We start from the raw sequence: 14352 nt of genomic DNA, 5'->3' as shown, positions 1-14352 counted from the left end.
CACAGTCGTGACTTGAAAAAATGTTCTAAGACTTGTGACTTGACTTGGACTTTTACACCAATGACTTGGGACTTGAATTGGACTTGAACCGGTTTACTTGAAAAGACTTGATATTTTACCCCAAATATAAAATTTAACATGCATATTATATAGAGATTGAAAATGTGACGTCATTCACGGGTAGAACCGCAAAGGATTCTGGGAACTCGTGGCAAGGGTACTAGCGCACGCAGGCTTTCAATTGAAATCAGTCACACAGCGATAAAAAGAAACACAAAAATGTCAAGAAGCTGTTGTATTATTAACTGCAATAGCCGGTCGCATGACAGCCACGGGAAGCCGACGGGTAAAGAGATCGGTTGTTATCGGATTACGTCGTTGAAGAGAAATTGTTCGAGCCATGTTTCCGAAGTAACAAAGAGGCGACGGGTGGCCTGGATTGCAGCCATTCAAAGACCAAATATAACGTCCCAGAACCTCCAGCTCACAGGTTAGTCTGCTCCAAGCATTTACACAAGGTCAGTGTTTTTTAGTAGTTAATACGTCATTTTCATAACATAATTGGTGATATAGGTTACAAGCAAGTCTGGCGCTGAACAGAAATTGTCGCGCTATGCTCCTTTATTTTTATTGTGCATAAATAGTGAATTGTCCTGACACAATATTGCGTTTCGCTTCTGTTATTATGGTACATTGACAAAAACATATACTTTTATTCACAGGATAAAACAGGTTTTTTGTATCACTAATTGCCCAGTACGATTACAGCATACAGTATTATTGTCACTGCTACATTTCTGTAACGCGTACCAGAAATTATTTCCACTACTAATTAATTACGTTGAGCTCAAAGGTTATATTAATAAACGGTTAACGAATGTGTATTTATGAAGACGATTTGTGAGACTGGTAAACTTATGATACGTACGATGGTCTTTCGTTCTACACGGTGCATTTCAAGGTCCTGTACCCATCCGTCGGTAAACTGTACCTGGGCTTGTTGCAGTGACCTGAAGTTACTAAACTTCATGAGTGTATGCACTCACTCCAAGAACCGTATAATTATAAATATGCATATAAATATGCTAGGATGAGATAGCTGACTTCATCTAACTAGCAAATGTTGTCCAGGCTACGTTGGTGATGCAGTTTTTTTTTAATGTGTATGATATTTTTGTCATGCGATTTTAAAGCCGGTCCTACAACCGCATCCAAGAATAACATGCAGCTTATCTCAGAACTGTCGGTGAAAATTATTCTTGGAGCTAGGTTTAATTGAGCTGCATTTTAAAGAGGTGCAATTTCACAATTTGTGTATATTTTCTAAGTTCACTATTTTGTCATGTGTTGAGAAAAACACAGATTTAAAAATTACATGGTCTAATATTTACATTTAGCATAACTGCAACATGCTTTTTTCGTTGTTTTTTAAAGACTCGAAAGGACTTGAAATTCAAAATTTCAGACTTGTGACTTTACTCGGACTTTTACACCAGTGACTTGAGACTCGACTCTGACTTGCCTGACATTACTTGACTTGACTTAGACTTGAGGATAAAGACTTGAGACTTACTTGAGACTTGCAAAACAATGACTTGGTCCCACCTCTGTGACTTATAAATACATAAATACATTACACAATCAGAGAGAAAGAAAAAGAGAGAGAGTGCAGGACAGACAGACAGGTGACAGTCTCAGGTGTATACACTGCTACAAAACAGCACAAAAGAAGGAGGATTTAGTGTTTGTGTTATTACGAAACAAGAAGAGTTCCCAGATGGTACAGTGGACACATGTGTGACTGCTGTGATTAAAGCATCTTTCTTTCAGCTTAACGAGTGAACCGTCAGCTCTTCAAACACACGTTAAACGACACCACCGAACAGAGGCAGCAATATAACATAGCTAACATTAACAGTGCAGTGAATCCTGCTTGTGCCGTGATATTCAGGACTGCAAACCGAGCAGCATCACTGACTTTCAGCTTGTTGTGTTTGTGGATATATGACTGACTTTAATTATCCACAAAATCATCACATTCTCTGTAAGATTAAAGTCAACTATTGAACGGCGTATATTTTGAAGTAAAGGCTTTAAAACCAAGTTAGTACAAACATGCCACATAACTTTCCCGACATGTGGCCAACATGTTTTAATGTTCTTCATTATAAAAACATTTGCGCATAAATAAGTGACATAATATTCAGTACTTACTTCTGAAAGTTTAGCTCTCACCCCTCCATTCCTGTACTGAATCGTAAGCGAATCACTCAGGACTCGCACCCCCTCCCTCTGTGCTGAATCATAGAGCAACGACATCACTCACTCACTAACCCCCTCCTTCCTGTGCTGAATCGTAAGCCTAAGCGAATCACTCAGGACTCACTAACGCCTCCCTCCTGTGCTGAATCGTAAGCGTAAACAATCACTCAGGACTCGCTCACCCCCTCCCTCCTGTGCTGAATCATAGAGCGAACGAATCACTCACTCAGGCTGTGTCCCAATTCAGGGTCTGCACGCTTGAAGTACGCGCACTACACGTACTACGTACTATAAGTACGAGAAGTGGGGAAGTGAGAGGCTTGTGAAATGGGACGGTATACGCTTCGTTGCGCTGTTCAGGTTGCCTAGGAACCATGATACTAACCGCGAGACACGTTACATACAGCTTTGTTTGACAGAAATGAAGGAGAAAAAATGTTTTGTTGGTCTTTCATTTTTGTCATGACATCACTTTGATTACCGTATTTTCACGACCATAAGGCGCACTGTGCTAAAAGGCGCAGTCTCAGTTATGTGTGCCCTTACTGTATTTAACACACACATAAGGCGCACTGGACCATAGGGCGCATACAAGTACCGTATGCGTATTTAAAAATAAAGCGGGAGCAAACCTGAATTCGGTACCTTACTCACATTTCTATTGCCGGTAATCGTCATCATCAACAACACACAAGCATACAAGTGTGCGTATTTAAAAATAAAGCAGGAGCAAAACTGAGTTTGGTACTCACATTTTTATTACCAATAATCGTCATCATCAACAACAACACACAAGCATACAAGTGTGCATATTTAAAAATAAAGCAGGAGCAAAACAAAGTTTGGTACTCACATTTTTATCATCAATCAAACCCATCGAAGTCCTCATCCTCTGTGTCTGAATTGAACAGCTGCGCTAAATCTCCATCAAACATGCCAGGTTCACTGTCTTCACCGTCAGAGTCACTTTCCGTGCCGTGCGGCTCCTCGGAAACGATGCCGGCTTTTGCGAAAGCTCGAACAACAGTGCCAGCAGACATGTTAGCCCAAGCATCTACAATCCATTGGCAAATTGTGGCGTAACTCGCCCGGCGCTGCCTTCCACTCTTAGTGAAACTGTGGTCTCCACCGGTCATCCATCGCTCCCAGGCCGCTCGCAGCCTTACTTTGAACGGGCGGTTCACACCGATGTCCAGCGGTTGGAGTTCCTTTGTCAGGCCTCCCGGAATGACAGCAAGCTCACAGTTCATTTGCTTCACAAGTTTTTTCACATCGGCTGTGAGATGGGCACGCATAGAGTCACAGATCAACAGCGATGGTGATGCGTGGAAAAAACCACCTGGTCTCCTTACATACACCTCCCTCAGCCAGTCTTTCATCATTTCCTCATCCATCCAGCCCTTTTCATTTGCCTTAATGATGATTCCTGCTGGAAACTTCTCTTTAGGCAAAGTCTTTCGCTTAAAAATCACCATAGGCGGCAGTTTCTGTCCATTAGCATGGCAGCCAAGCACAACAGTAAAAGAAGACTTTTCGTGCCCCGTTGTGCGTATCGCTACTGTGCTGGTCCCCTTCTTCTCCACAGTGTGACTCACCGGGATGTCAAAAGTGAGCGGGACCTCGTCCATGTTTGTGATGTGGCTGGGCTGGATGTTTTTGTCGCCGATGTGTTTGCTGCAGTAGGAGCGGAAGATGGCCAGCTTTTCCTTATAATCCGCTGGAAGTTGCTGCGCTACCGTAGTCCCGGTCCTGATGGAAAAATGGCACCGTTTCATAAAAAGTGAAAGTGAAACTGCTTTTAGCCGAATGGTGACCGTCGAAACGCTTCTCCCGCTCGCTCTTTGCTCGATGATCCACCGCTCGAGTCTTTCCTCCAACTCGAGCCACCTCGCCTTATGTCCGCGGAAACTCAGCTGCGTTTTCTTGACCTGCCGGAGCTTGTTTTCCAGCTTCCTCCATTTGCGAACCATCGATTCGTTAATCTTAAATTCTCTCGCCGCTGCTCGATTTCCATGTTCCTCCGCGTAGCTGATGGCCTTCAGTTTAAACTGTGCTTCGTAAGCGTGTCTCTTTGCCATTTTCAGGGTTGTTAAAACAACGATGTCCTGCATAATGCACATACCTGTTCTTTTATACAGGTATGTGCGATTGTCCCGGTATATACGATCAACGCCCACACTTCACCCTTTAACGTTCTCATGGTGTTCTCTACTACGTCCTCCTTACAACACATAGGGCGCACCGCGCTATAGGGCGCGCCGCACTTTTTGAAGAAAATCTAAGACTTTTAAGTGCGCCTTATGGTCGTGAAAATACGGTAATTGAGTATCTGAGGCTGAGACCACTGTACTGGACTGGACTGTAAAACATGATTGTTGGGCTTCATTTCTGTGCTGAACAGTCATTTAAGATTAGTTAGTAAATAACAATTAGCTTAATGTTGTTCATGAGACTAAAGTCATCTCACTGTGGTAATGTAAATATAATATGGCCAATATTATAGTATTGTCAGATTATTATGATATATATATATAAAAAAAAACACCCAGCACGCCCCTGCGGGCGGTTTATCCTTCAAGCTCGGGTCCTCTACCAGAGGCCTGGGAGCTTGAGGGTCCTGCGCAGTATCTTAGCTGTTCCCAGGACTGCGCTCTTCTGGACAGAGATCTCCGATGTTATTCCCGGGATCTGCTGGAGCCACTCGCCTAGCTTGGGAGTCACCGCACCTAGTGCTCCGATTACCACGGGGACCACCGTTACCTTCACCCTCCACATCCTCTCGAGCTCTTCTCTGAGCCCTTGGTATTTCTCCAGCTTCTCGTGTTCCTTCTTCCTGATATTGCTGTCATTCGGAACCGCTACATCATCACTACGGCCGTCTTCTTCTGTTTGTCTACCACCACTATGTCCGGTTGGTTAGCCACCACCATTTTGTCCGTCTGTATCTGGAAGTCCCACAGGATCTTAGCTCGGTCATTCTCCACCACCCTTGGGGGCATCTCCCATTTTGACCTCGGGACTTCCAGGTTATACTCGGCACAGATGTTCCTGTACACTATGCCGGCCACTTGGTTATGGCGTTCCATGTATGCCTTGCCTGCTAGCATCTTGCACCCTGCTGTTATGTGCTGGATTGTCTCTGGGGCATCTTTACACAGCCTGCACCTGGGGTCTTGCCTGGTGTGATAGACCCCAGCCTCTATGGATCTTGTCTCAGAGCTTGTTCTTGTGCTGCCATGATTAGTGCCTCTGTGCTGTCTTTCAGTCCAGCTTTGTCCAGCCACTGGTAGGATTTCTGGATATCAGCCACCTCCTCTATCTGCCGGTGGTACATACCGTGCAGGGGCCTGTCCTTCCATGATGGTTCCTCGTCTCCCTCCTCTTTCTTGGGTTTCTGCTGCCTGAGGTATTCACTGAGCACTCGGTCAGTTGGGGCCATCTTCCCAATGTATTCTTGGATGTTCGTTGTCTCATCCTGGACTGTGGTGCTGACACTCACCAGTCCCCGGCCCCCTTCCTTCCGCTTAGCGTACAGCCTCAGGGTGCTGGACTTGGGGTGAAACCCTCCATGCATGGTAAGGAGCTTTCTTGTCTTTATGTCAGTGGCTTCTATCTCCTCCTTTGGCCAGCCTATTACCCCAGCAGGGTACCTGATCACGGGCAGGGCGTACGTGTTGATGGCCCGGATCTTGTTCTTACCATTCAGCTGACTCCTCAGGACTTGCCTGACCCTCTGCAGGTACTTGGTGGTTGCAGCTTTTCTAGCGGCCTCTTCATGGTTCCCATTCGCCTGCGGGATCCCCAGGTACTTGTAACTGTCCTCTATGTCTGCAATGTTGCCTTCTGGTAGTTCAATCCCCTCAGTTCTGACTACCTTCCCTCTCTTTGTTACCATCCGACTACACTTCTCCAGTCCGAACGACATTCCAATGTCATTGCTGTATAGCCTGGTAGTGTGGATCAGTGAATCGATGTCTCGTTCACTCTTGGCATACAGCTTGATGTCATCCATGTACAGGAGGTGGCTGACAACTGCTCCGTTCCGTAGTCGGTATCCGTAGCCAGTCTTGTTAATGATCTCACTGAGGGGGTTCAGGCCTATGCAGAACAGCAGTGGGGACAGAGCATCTCCTTGGTAGATCCCGCACTTGATGGTGACTTGTGCTATGGGCTTGGAGTTGGCCTCTAGTGTTGTACGCCACATCCCCATTGAGTTCCTGATGAAGGCTCTTAGGGTCCCATTGATCTTGTACAATTCTAGGCATTCCAGTATCCAGCTGTGGGGCATTGAGTCATAGGCCTTCTTGTAATCAATCCAGGCAGTGCACAGGTTGGTCAGTCTGGTCTTGCAGTCTCGGCTGACTGTTCTGTCTACCAGTAGCTGGTGTTTTGCGCCTCTGGTATTCTTGCCAATTCCTTTCTGTGTCCCACTCATGTATTGACCCATGTGCCTGTTCATCTTAGCCGATATGATGCCTGACAGGAGCTTCCATGTAGTACTGAGGCAGGTTATTGGTCGGTAGTTGGAGGGGACCGGTCCCTTCTTGGGGTCCTTGGGGATCAGGACCGTCCGACCTTCGGTTAGCCATTCCGGGTGTCTCTCGTTAACTAGCAGCTGGTTCATTTGTGCTGCCAGACGCTCGTGGAGTGCAGTCAGCTTCTTTAGCCAGTAGGCGTGAACCATGTCGGGCCCTGGTGCTGTCCAACTCTTCATACTGGAGACCCTTTCTTGGATATCTGCCACTGTGATGGTTACTGGACCCTGTTCAGGGAGGTCGCTGTGGTCTGCCCTCAGATCCACTAGCCACTGAGCATTGCCTTTTTTCTTTTTTATCCTTTATTTATTTATCCTTCTTATTTCATTGTACTGTATATTGTTACTCTTATTTGCCTTGTATGTCTACTGTACAAACTGAACTGGAATGACTGACTGTTCGCTTTATAATTTCAATAAAGTTTGGAAAAAAAAACCCTCTTCGGCCGCTCCCTTCTGCCGTATTTTGCGGCAAAATTATCCACACCCACCGCCGCGCTATGAATTGTGGGATATATGGGACCACGAAGCGTGCACCGGACCACGCTTGATATTTGGGGAAATCGACGGCGCATTTGGAGTATGCATTTGAAGTACACTTCGAATTGGGACAGCCGTCGTCGCGTGGCGGTGACGTAACCGCACTTAAAATGCGTACTTCAAGCGTGCAGACCCTGAATTGGGACACAGCCTCACTCACCCCCTCCCTCCTGGCTCACAGCTTCTTCTTCTTCTTGGTTGGCAACCAATGTTAAGGCGCATTACCGCCCCCTGGCTCACAGCTCAGTGGACATTTAGATGAGAAAATATATATTTAACACATTTAAGGAAAATACTAATAAAATAAAAATAAAAAAATAAATGTTTATTAAGCAATTTTGATAGGAAATTGCTTAATTTTAGAAATGTTTTTGCTCTTTTTTGCTCTATAAAATAGTTGTTTTCTTTTAGAATCATTCATCTTAGCAGTAGGATTTACATGAAAAGAGAAACAAATTAAGTTTGAGTGAAAATGTACATTTTTTGCACTCTCTGGTCAACTGACTCAGTGAATCAAATGACTCAAAAAAACCATTCACTTTGGTGAGTGACTCATTAAAACTCGATTCAGTAAAAAGAATCAAATTTACCATCACTAGTGTGATAATCGCCTTAAATGCGGCTTTAAGGCTGCAGACCCTGAATTGGGATACAGCCCAAATCCGGTCATTGGCTGTATCCCAATTCAGGGTCTGCAGCCTTAAAGTACGCATTTCAAGGCCGATTACGTCACAGCGGCGCGCCGAAGGCTGTCCCAATTCAAAGGCTGCTCGAAATGCGGCCCTGAAATGCGTCCTTCATTTCCCTGAATTTTAAGGCTGTGGCAGTGTAGACTTCGTGGCCCAACATATCCCAGAATGCATAGCGCGGCGGTGGGTGTGGATAATTTTGCCAAAAAAAAACGGCGGATGAGGGGCGCCCGAAGAGTAAACTTTAAGTAAGTACTGAATATTATGTCACTTATTTATGTGCAAATGTTTAATAACGAAGAACATTAAAACATTACTGTTGGCCACATGTCGGCAAAGTTATGTGACATTAGTGACGTTTGTACTAACTTGGTTTTAAAGCCTTTACTTTAAAATATACGCCGTTCAATAGCTGAGCTTAATCTTACAGAGAATGATCAAAGCTCATGTAGAAACAAACAAACAAATGAACAAAAGATTTTCTCCTTCATTTCTGTCAAACAAAGCTGTATGACACGTTTCCAGCTGTTAGTATCATGGTTGCTAGGCAACCTGGGCAGCGCAACGGAGGCTAGACCGTCCCATTTCACAAGCCTCGCACTTCCGGCCTTAGCGGTCTTTGAGTACGCGGCCCTTGAGGATCGTTGAGGCTGCGTACTTTAAGGCTGCAGACCCTGAATTGAGATACAGCCATTGGTACGTCCTGGCTTGTGTAGTTACTAGGTAACAATAGCTCAACACTGCCCCTAGCGTCCTGGAGCACTTCCGTTGTGTTTTGGAATTTGCATGTGTTTTGGGTTTGCATGTGTTTTGGAGTTTGCAAGTGTTTTGGAGTTTGCATGTGTTTTGGAGTTTGCGTGTTTTGGAGTTTGCAAGTGTTTTGGAGTTTGCAAGTGTTTTGGAGTTTGCGTGTTTTGTATTTGCAAGTGTTTTGGAGTTTGTACGTGCTTTGTCTCTAGGGGCCACCGTAGTTACATAATGACATGATGAGTTTATTGAAGAGGACTTTTTTATGTATATTAGTGCTGATAAAATCTCAAGTGATGAAGTGAAGATTTTCACAGACTGATAACATCATATATTTTATCCAAGGTGGACTGGCAGCAGTGATCTACACGGACACTTTACAGACCTTTATCATGCTTATTGGATCATTCATTCTGATGGGCTTTGGTAATATGAAAAATTTTACATACAAATTATTTGTTGGAAAGTTTAAATAAAAGTTGATCTAATTCACATGATTTTCCTCAGCTTTTAATGAAGTGAAGGGATATGAAAACTTTGAGAAACTCTACATGCAAGCTGTCCCCTCAATCACGGGTAACATCAGTGCAAACTGCTATGAGCCCCGGCCAGACTCCTTCCATCTCTTCAGGGATCCACTTACAGCAGACATCCCATGGCCTGGTCTCGTGTTTGGACTCACTATTCAGGCTATCTGGTACTTTTGTACTGATCAGGTGAGTTAAGCAAATAAGCATTGGGCAGCTCAACTGCAGTTTTCAGCAACCAGTCTGTAGTCAAAAACCGAGACAAATTCAGCTGATTGCCTCGGTGTGTTCATATATTCATGCTAGACTGAATTTAAATAAGGAGAGAACAATTGGAAGAAATTCAGTTAAGTTATGTAACCTAGAGGTGGTGAAGAAAATGCAGATGGAGTCTTGGATCCAGCTATGAGTAAACAGGGTGAAGCAGAGATGAGGAGGACCTGGGCTGCATGAATAGGAATCATAAAGGCAGAATGACAGACAAGCACTGAGATTTAAAAGTATGCAGAGAGGAGAGTAGCAAGGAGAGGGCAGGGGAAAATGATTGGACTAGAACAAGGATGTCAGGACTCAGTCTGATGTGGGAAGTGGATGTAAAGAATATACCGAATGCCCGGGAAAGCAGGTAGATGAGTGATTATAGATCTTCCTCATTAATCTTACGTGTAAAGTCATTTCAATAACAAAAGATTATTTGAAAGAACTGAACATAATTTACAAAGATACAGAATTCAATTAAGTTATTTGGCAATTAGGCTATTGATCAATGGTCTTTAATCAATGGTCTTTGATCAATGGTCATAACAATTTGCATATTAATGATCAAGAAACTAACCTCATAGCCCATTGTTCATTCAGTGGGCTAGTTTCTGTCATTGTGCCAATGTACTGTGTATAAGGTTGGGCTCTAGTGTGGTGGCAAAATAAAAACCTAGAAACTTGGCTTGATACAAAGTACACTACAAGGCCGAGAATCCTGCGTGGCAGCCTGAAGAACATAACAGAACATTTCATAAGCAGTGACTGGTGTTGTGGTGCTTGCGGTGCGCACTAGAGTGAGAGAGAGAGAAAAGGTGTTGGTGGGTGCATAGTTTGGGCCAGAGGTTATAGTGACTACTGACATGGAGTGTCGGAGTGGCTTACTTGGGCAGAAAGACGTTTAGGCTCAGAGGGGGAGGCAGAGGTCCGAGTGGGTGGCAGAGGAATGACCTGAGCTTTCTAGGCCCCTGTGTGGGATGGTGATAGCAGCAGGGCAGGCAGGTAGTGCGGTTGGTGGTACTCCCTGGAGTGTGGCTGAGAATCCTGAGAGGTTTTGTGTCCAGAATCCATAAAGGTGAACCTTAGTGTTGGTGTCGTGGTGTAGCAGGCTGGTAGAGCTAGGAGAGAAGATGAAAAGGTAAGCATACAAGGACAGTGAAGCTGGCGATTAATACCCTCCATTAATTGGAAGAGGCAGGGAACCACACAGGTCACACCCAGCTGCTTGCACCCTCAAGCCCTTCCCCTCCAAGTCTTGAACAATTTTGTCTCATTGGTTACCTGCTAATTCCAGAGTAGGCATTTCCTTCTTAAAGTCAGGACATCAACAATTTCCATACCAGTCTTTTTATCACAATAAATCCACATCAAACAGATTAAAATGGATCCTCCCTCCAGTGTCTTTTGATTATTTTAAAAGCAACCTTCCAGGCTAAAACTATTTCCCTTTAAAATGTTAGCTTCTCTCACTGGAGTCTCCAATTTCAACTGGCTTCCCTGCTGCAACTGTGTCCTACAGATGTCGAGTGGAAAGCCAGTCTTGAATTTGCTATTAATGTTCATGAATGAATGAATCTAATAGAAAACTATAAGGCCAGGATCCCAGTGAACATTTTGATAGGAGGAAATATCCAGTAGGTCTCAAGCCAACTGAAGACCAGCATTCTTACTCAGATGCCATCAGTGAAAGAAACCATAGCATCAAGCGATCACCTCCACTGATGCTCTTCCGTGTTAGGAGCCCTTGAGTTTTAAAGGTGATATGAGGACTTAAAATCACTTGAGAGTGAAATGGATCTCTTTTCACTTGCAGTGTAGATAATGCATCCAGTGATGTTCAGCTTCAACCCATTGAACTGCATTCTGATTCAGTCACAGGTTTCACCTCATAAGTTGACCAGGTGCAAGTTCCCAGCAGAAACATGCTCACTGTATGATTCAGGGTGAAAGGTCTTGTACCTGGGGAGCAGGTGTGAGCCTTCAGCCTAGAGAGAAAGATAAGCAATTCTCCTAAACTGATGAGCCAGTGCGTTGGACTCTGCAATGTGTATGACAGACTGTCAGATGTGGTTTACATGGTGTGGCTGGTCGAATAGAAAAGGGTGGTTGTGCTCCATCGTGACTGTCATGCACTCAGGGCTCCAGCACTAACCCTAGACTCTCAACCCAACTTGAGAGACCACTGAGAAATCTTCTAATCTGACTCAACGACAGTGTCACCTCCCCCAACATCTCAAAGATTTTGACACAGACATGTGGGTTGTTGGGGACAGCTAACCACCTAGGTGAGGGCTGTGTGGAGTGTGGGAGTGTCTAAATGTAATTTCCCATCATGCCTCTGGAACACTGTGTTTCATATTGAATTTAAGAAATTTATGTTTACTGTTATGGTAACCGGCTGGAAGTACAGTGTTAGTATGCTTTTTAAATGCAGAATAAAAGAGCACAGCCTTTGGAGTTGTAGGGTTTACAGCAGTATTTGAAGATTCAGTGCCTCCTTGTGAGTTTCTTGCTGTCTGATTTCTCAGCTTGTTGCAATACTTCACATTGAATCTGGCTCTATGAGTAAATGTATTTTGTTGCTTACCACCACTGAATTGTACTACAATTGTTTCCTAATTGTAGGTGATTGTGCAGCGCTGCCTCTCTGCCAAGAGTCTCTCTCATGTGAAAGGAGGTTGTATCCTATGTGGATACCTGAAGATACTGCCCATGTTCCTCATGGTTTTCCCCGGGATGATTAGCAGGATCCTGTACACAGGTGAGTGTGGTGTGTGGTTTTAAGAGTCTGTTGTATGTAACTTATGTAGCAAGCTTACTGGTATATTTAAAGTTGTGATAAACTGAAATACTGTGGATTTTCTTGCCTTTAATCTAGATGTGGTAGCATGTGTGGATCCAGATGAATGTGAAAAACACTGTGGGACCAGGGTGGGCTGCAGCAACATTGCTTATCCGAAACTGGTCGTGGAACTCATGCCTAAAGGTTGGTGACCTTTGTCTTATTAACTTTTAATAATTGCAGATTTTTTTATATTTCTACTTTTTAATCTGTTACTCTATTTCAGGCTTGCGAGGTCTTATGCTGTCTGTGATGCTGGCCTCTTTGATGAGCTCCCTTACCTCTATCTTCAACAGTGCCAGTACTCTCTTCACCATGGACATCTACACTAGAATCCGTCGCTCTGCTAGTGAGAAGGAACTCATGATTGCTGGCAGGTAAAACACATTTTTGCCATTGATTGCAATGAGAAAAATGATTGCATTGCATGACTGATTGCATTTTTTGTACAGAGTTTTTATCTTGGCCCTGATTGGTGTGAGCATAGCATGGATTCCTATGGTGCAGGGATCCCAAAGTGGTCAACTCTTTGTCTACACTGAATCCATCACCAGTTACCTTGCCCCACCTGTTGCAGCTGTCTTCTTGCTTGCCATTTTTTGCAAACGTGTCAATGAAACTGTGAGTTGCCTCCTTCAGTGTTTGCTTGACTTTTTCATGAAATAAGAAAGAAATCTGTTCTTCACTGTCGTTTTGTGCAGTGAAAGAATCCTTCACATACCTCTGGGATTTAGTCAGGAAAATGTTATCAAGAGCAAAGCTTTTGTCATTTGTCGCTTGGGGAAAAACTTTTTATGCCGAGTGTTAGGGATAAATGATTAAACCAATCTGTAAGTCTGTAGAGAAAAATAAGACAAATAGTTCATAGCTCGGCTCAGTAGATGGACTGGGAATAAAATAGAGCTGTCAGAGTGCTTCTTGGCAAAAGTAGTTATTTCCACCCACAACCACTGAAAAAGTTCAATTAATAAATTGTTTAATCATTCCAGACATCCCAGTAGGTCCTGACCAAAAAATAGTATTACACTTGGGCAAAAGTGGTAAATATTCCTTCATGAACTGTCCAACTACTTTTTGTAGACACATTTTTTATATTTTGGATCTGTACATGTACACAGGATGCATGTTAGCTAACAAGAGTTACAAATGCTGGTATGTTAATATACTGTAAGAATCATGATTCCAGCTTCCTGTTCAATATGCATCCAAATGTAGCGCTGATTCAATCTCACTTTTAGCAAGAAGCATTTATCCAAAACTATTTCTTCAAACACAATATTATATAAAACATATATATGTTGCTATCTATTACTATTTTACTATATTGTATTTATTTACCATTTTTAAAACCTTTAAAGTTTTTAAAAGTATTTCGATATAAAGTAATATTTGTCCTTTTTTCTTTCTTTCCACAGGGTGCATTTTATGGCCTCATAATTGGGCTGTGTATGGGCTTGAGCAGGATGATTACAGAGTTTATTTATGGGACAGGTAGCTGTGCTATCCCCAGTAACTGTCCCACTATCATATGTGGAGTTCACTACCTTTACTTTGGGCTCATTCTGTTTGTCATCTCCGGCATCGTCATGCTGGCAGTGTCTCTCATGACCAAACCTATTGACGACAAACATGTAAGTTTTTATTTTAAGACACCAAGATACCAATGCACCTATAATATTTTGTACTTGATGCTAGCCATTCATGCTGATTGACACCCTACCATATACTTTCTCCACATCTACAACACCTCCTGACCTCTCATGATCCTGTCTGACACTCTCTTCACCTCTACAACAGTATACACATACTCTTACAGGGCTCTACACTAACTTTTTGCTTTTTGCCAGTTGCACCAGCGCCAAAGTTAGGCACACCCACATTTTTCAACCGCATTGCTTAACACCACAGTTTTAGATGTGCACTTTTTTTTTGGGGGGGGGGGAATTGCAGTCC

At 43.6% G+C, this 14352-nt stretch overlaps 1 protein-coding gene across 1 annotated transcript in view; it reads left to right on the top strand.

Moving 5' to 3' along the window:
- LOC102306051 (sodium/glucose cotransporter 1-like) overlaps window positions 1-14352 on the top strand; it is a 26105-nt gene that overhangs the window by 7783 nt on the left and 3970 nt on the right. The window contains exons 4-10 of the mRNA XM_042228481.1: window positions 9118-9198; window positions 9280-9488; window positions 12183-12318; window positions 12436-12543; window positions 12626-12776; window positions 12852-13020; window positions 13815-14030. Of these exons, the coding sequence (XP_042084415.1) occupies window positions 9118-9198; window positions 9280-9488; window positions 12183-12318; window positions 12436-12543; window positions 12626-12776; window positions 12852-13020; window positions 13815-14030 (1070 nt within the window). The remainder of the gene's footprint in view (window positions 1-9117; window positions 9199-9279; window positions 9489-12182; window positions 12319-12435; window positions 12544-12625; window positions 12777-12851; window positions 13021-13814; window positions 14031-14352) is intronic.

The sequence above is a fragment of the Haplochromis burtoni genome, unplaced genomic scaffold, assembly GCF_018398535.1.
Source record: "Haplochromis burtoni strain Fernald_Lab_line unplaced genomic scaffold, NCSU_Asbu1 Contig_325, whole genome shotgun sequence".
In the NCBI taxonomy this organism is placed as follows: domain Eukaryota; kingdom Metazoa; phylum Chordata; class Actinopteri; order Cichliformes; family Cichlidae; genus Haplochromis; species Haplochromis burtoni.
Note: the sequence above shows the minus strand (reverse complement) of the source record. Positions and strands in the feature narration are given on the sequence as shown.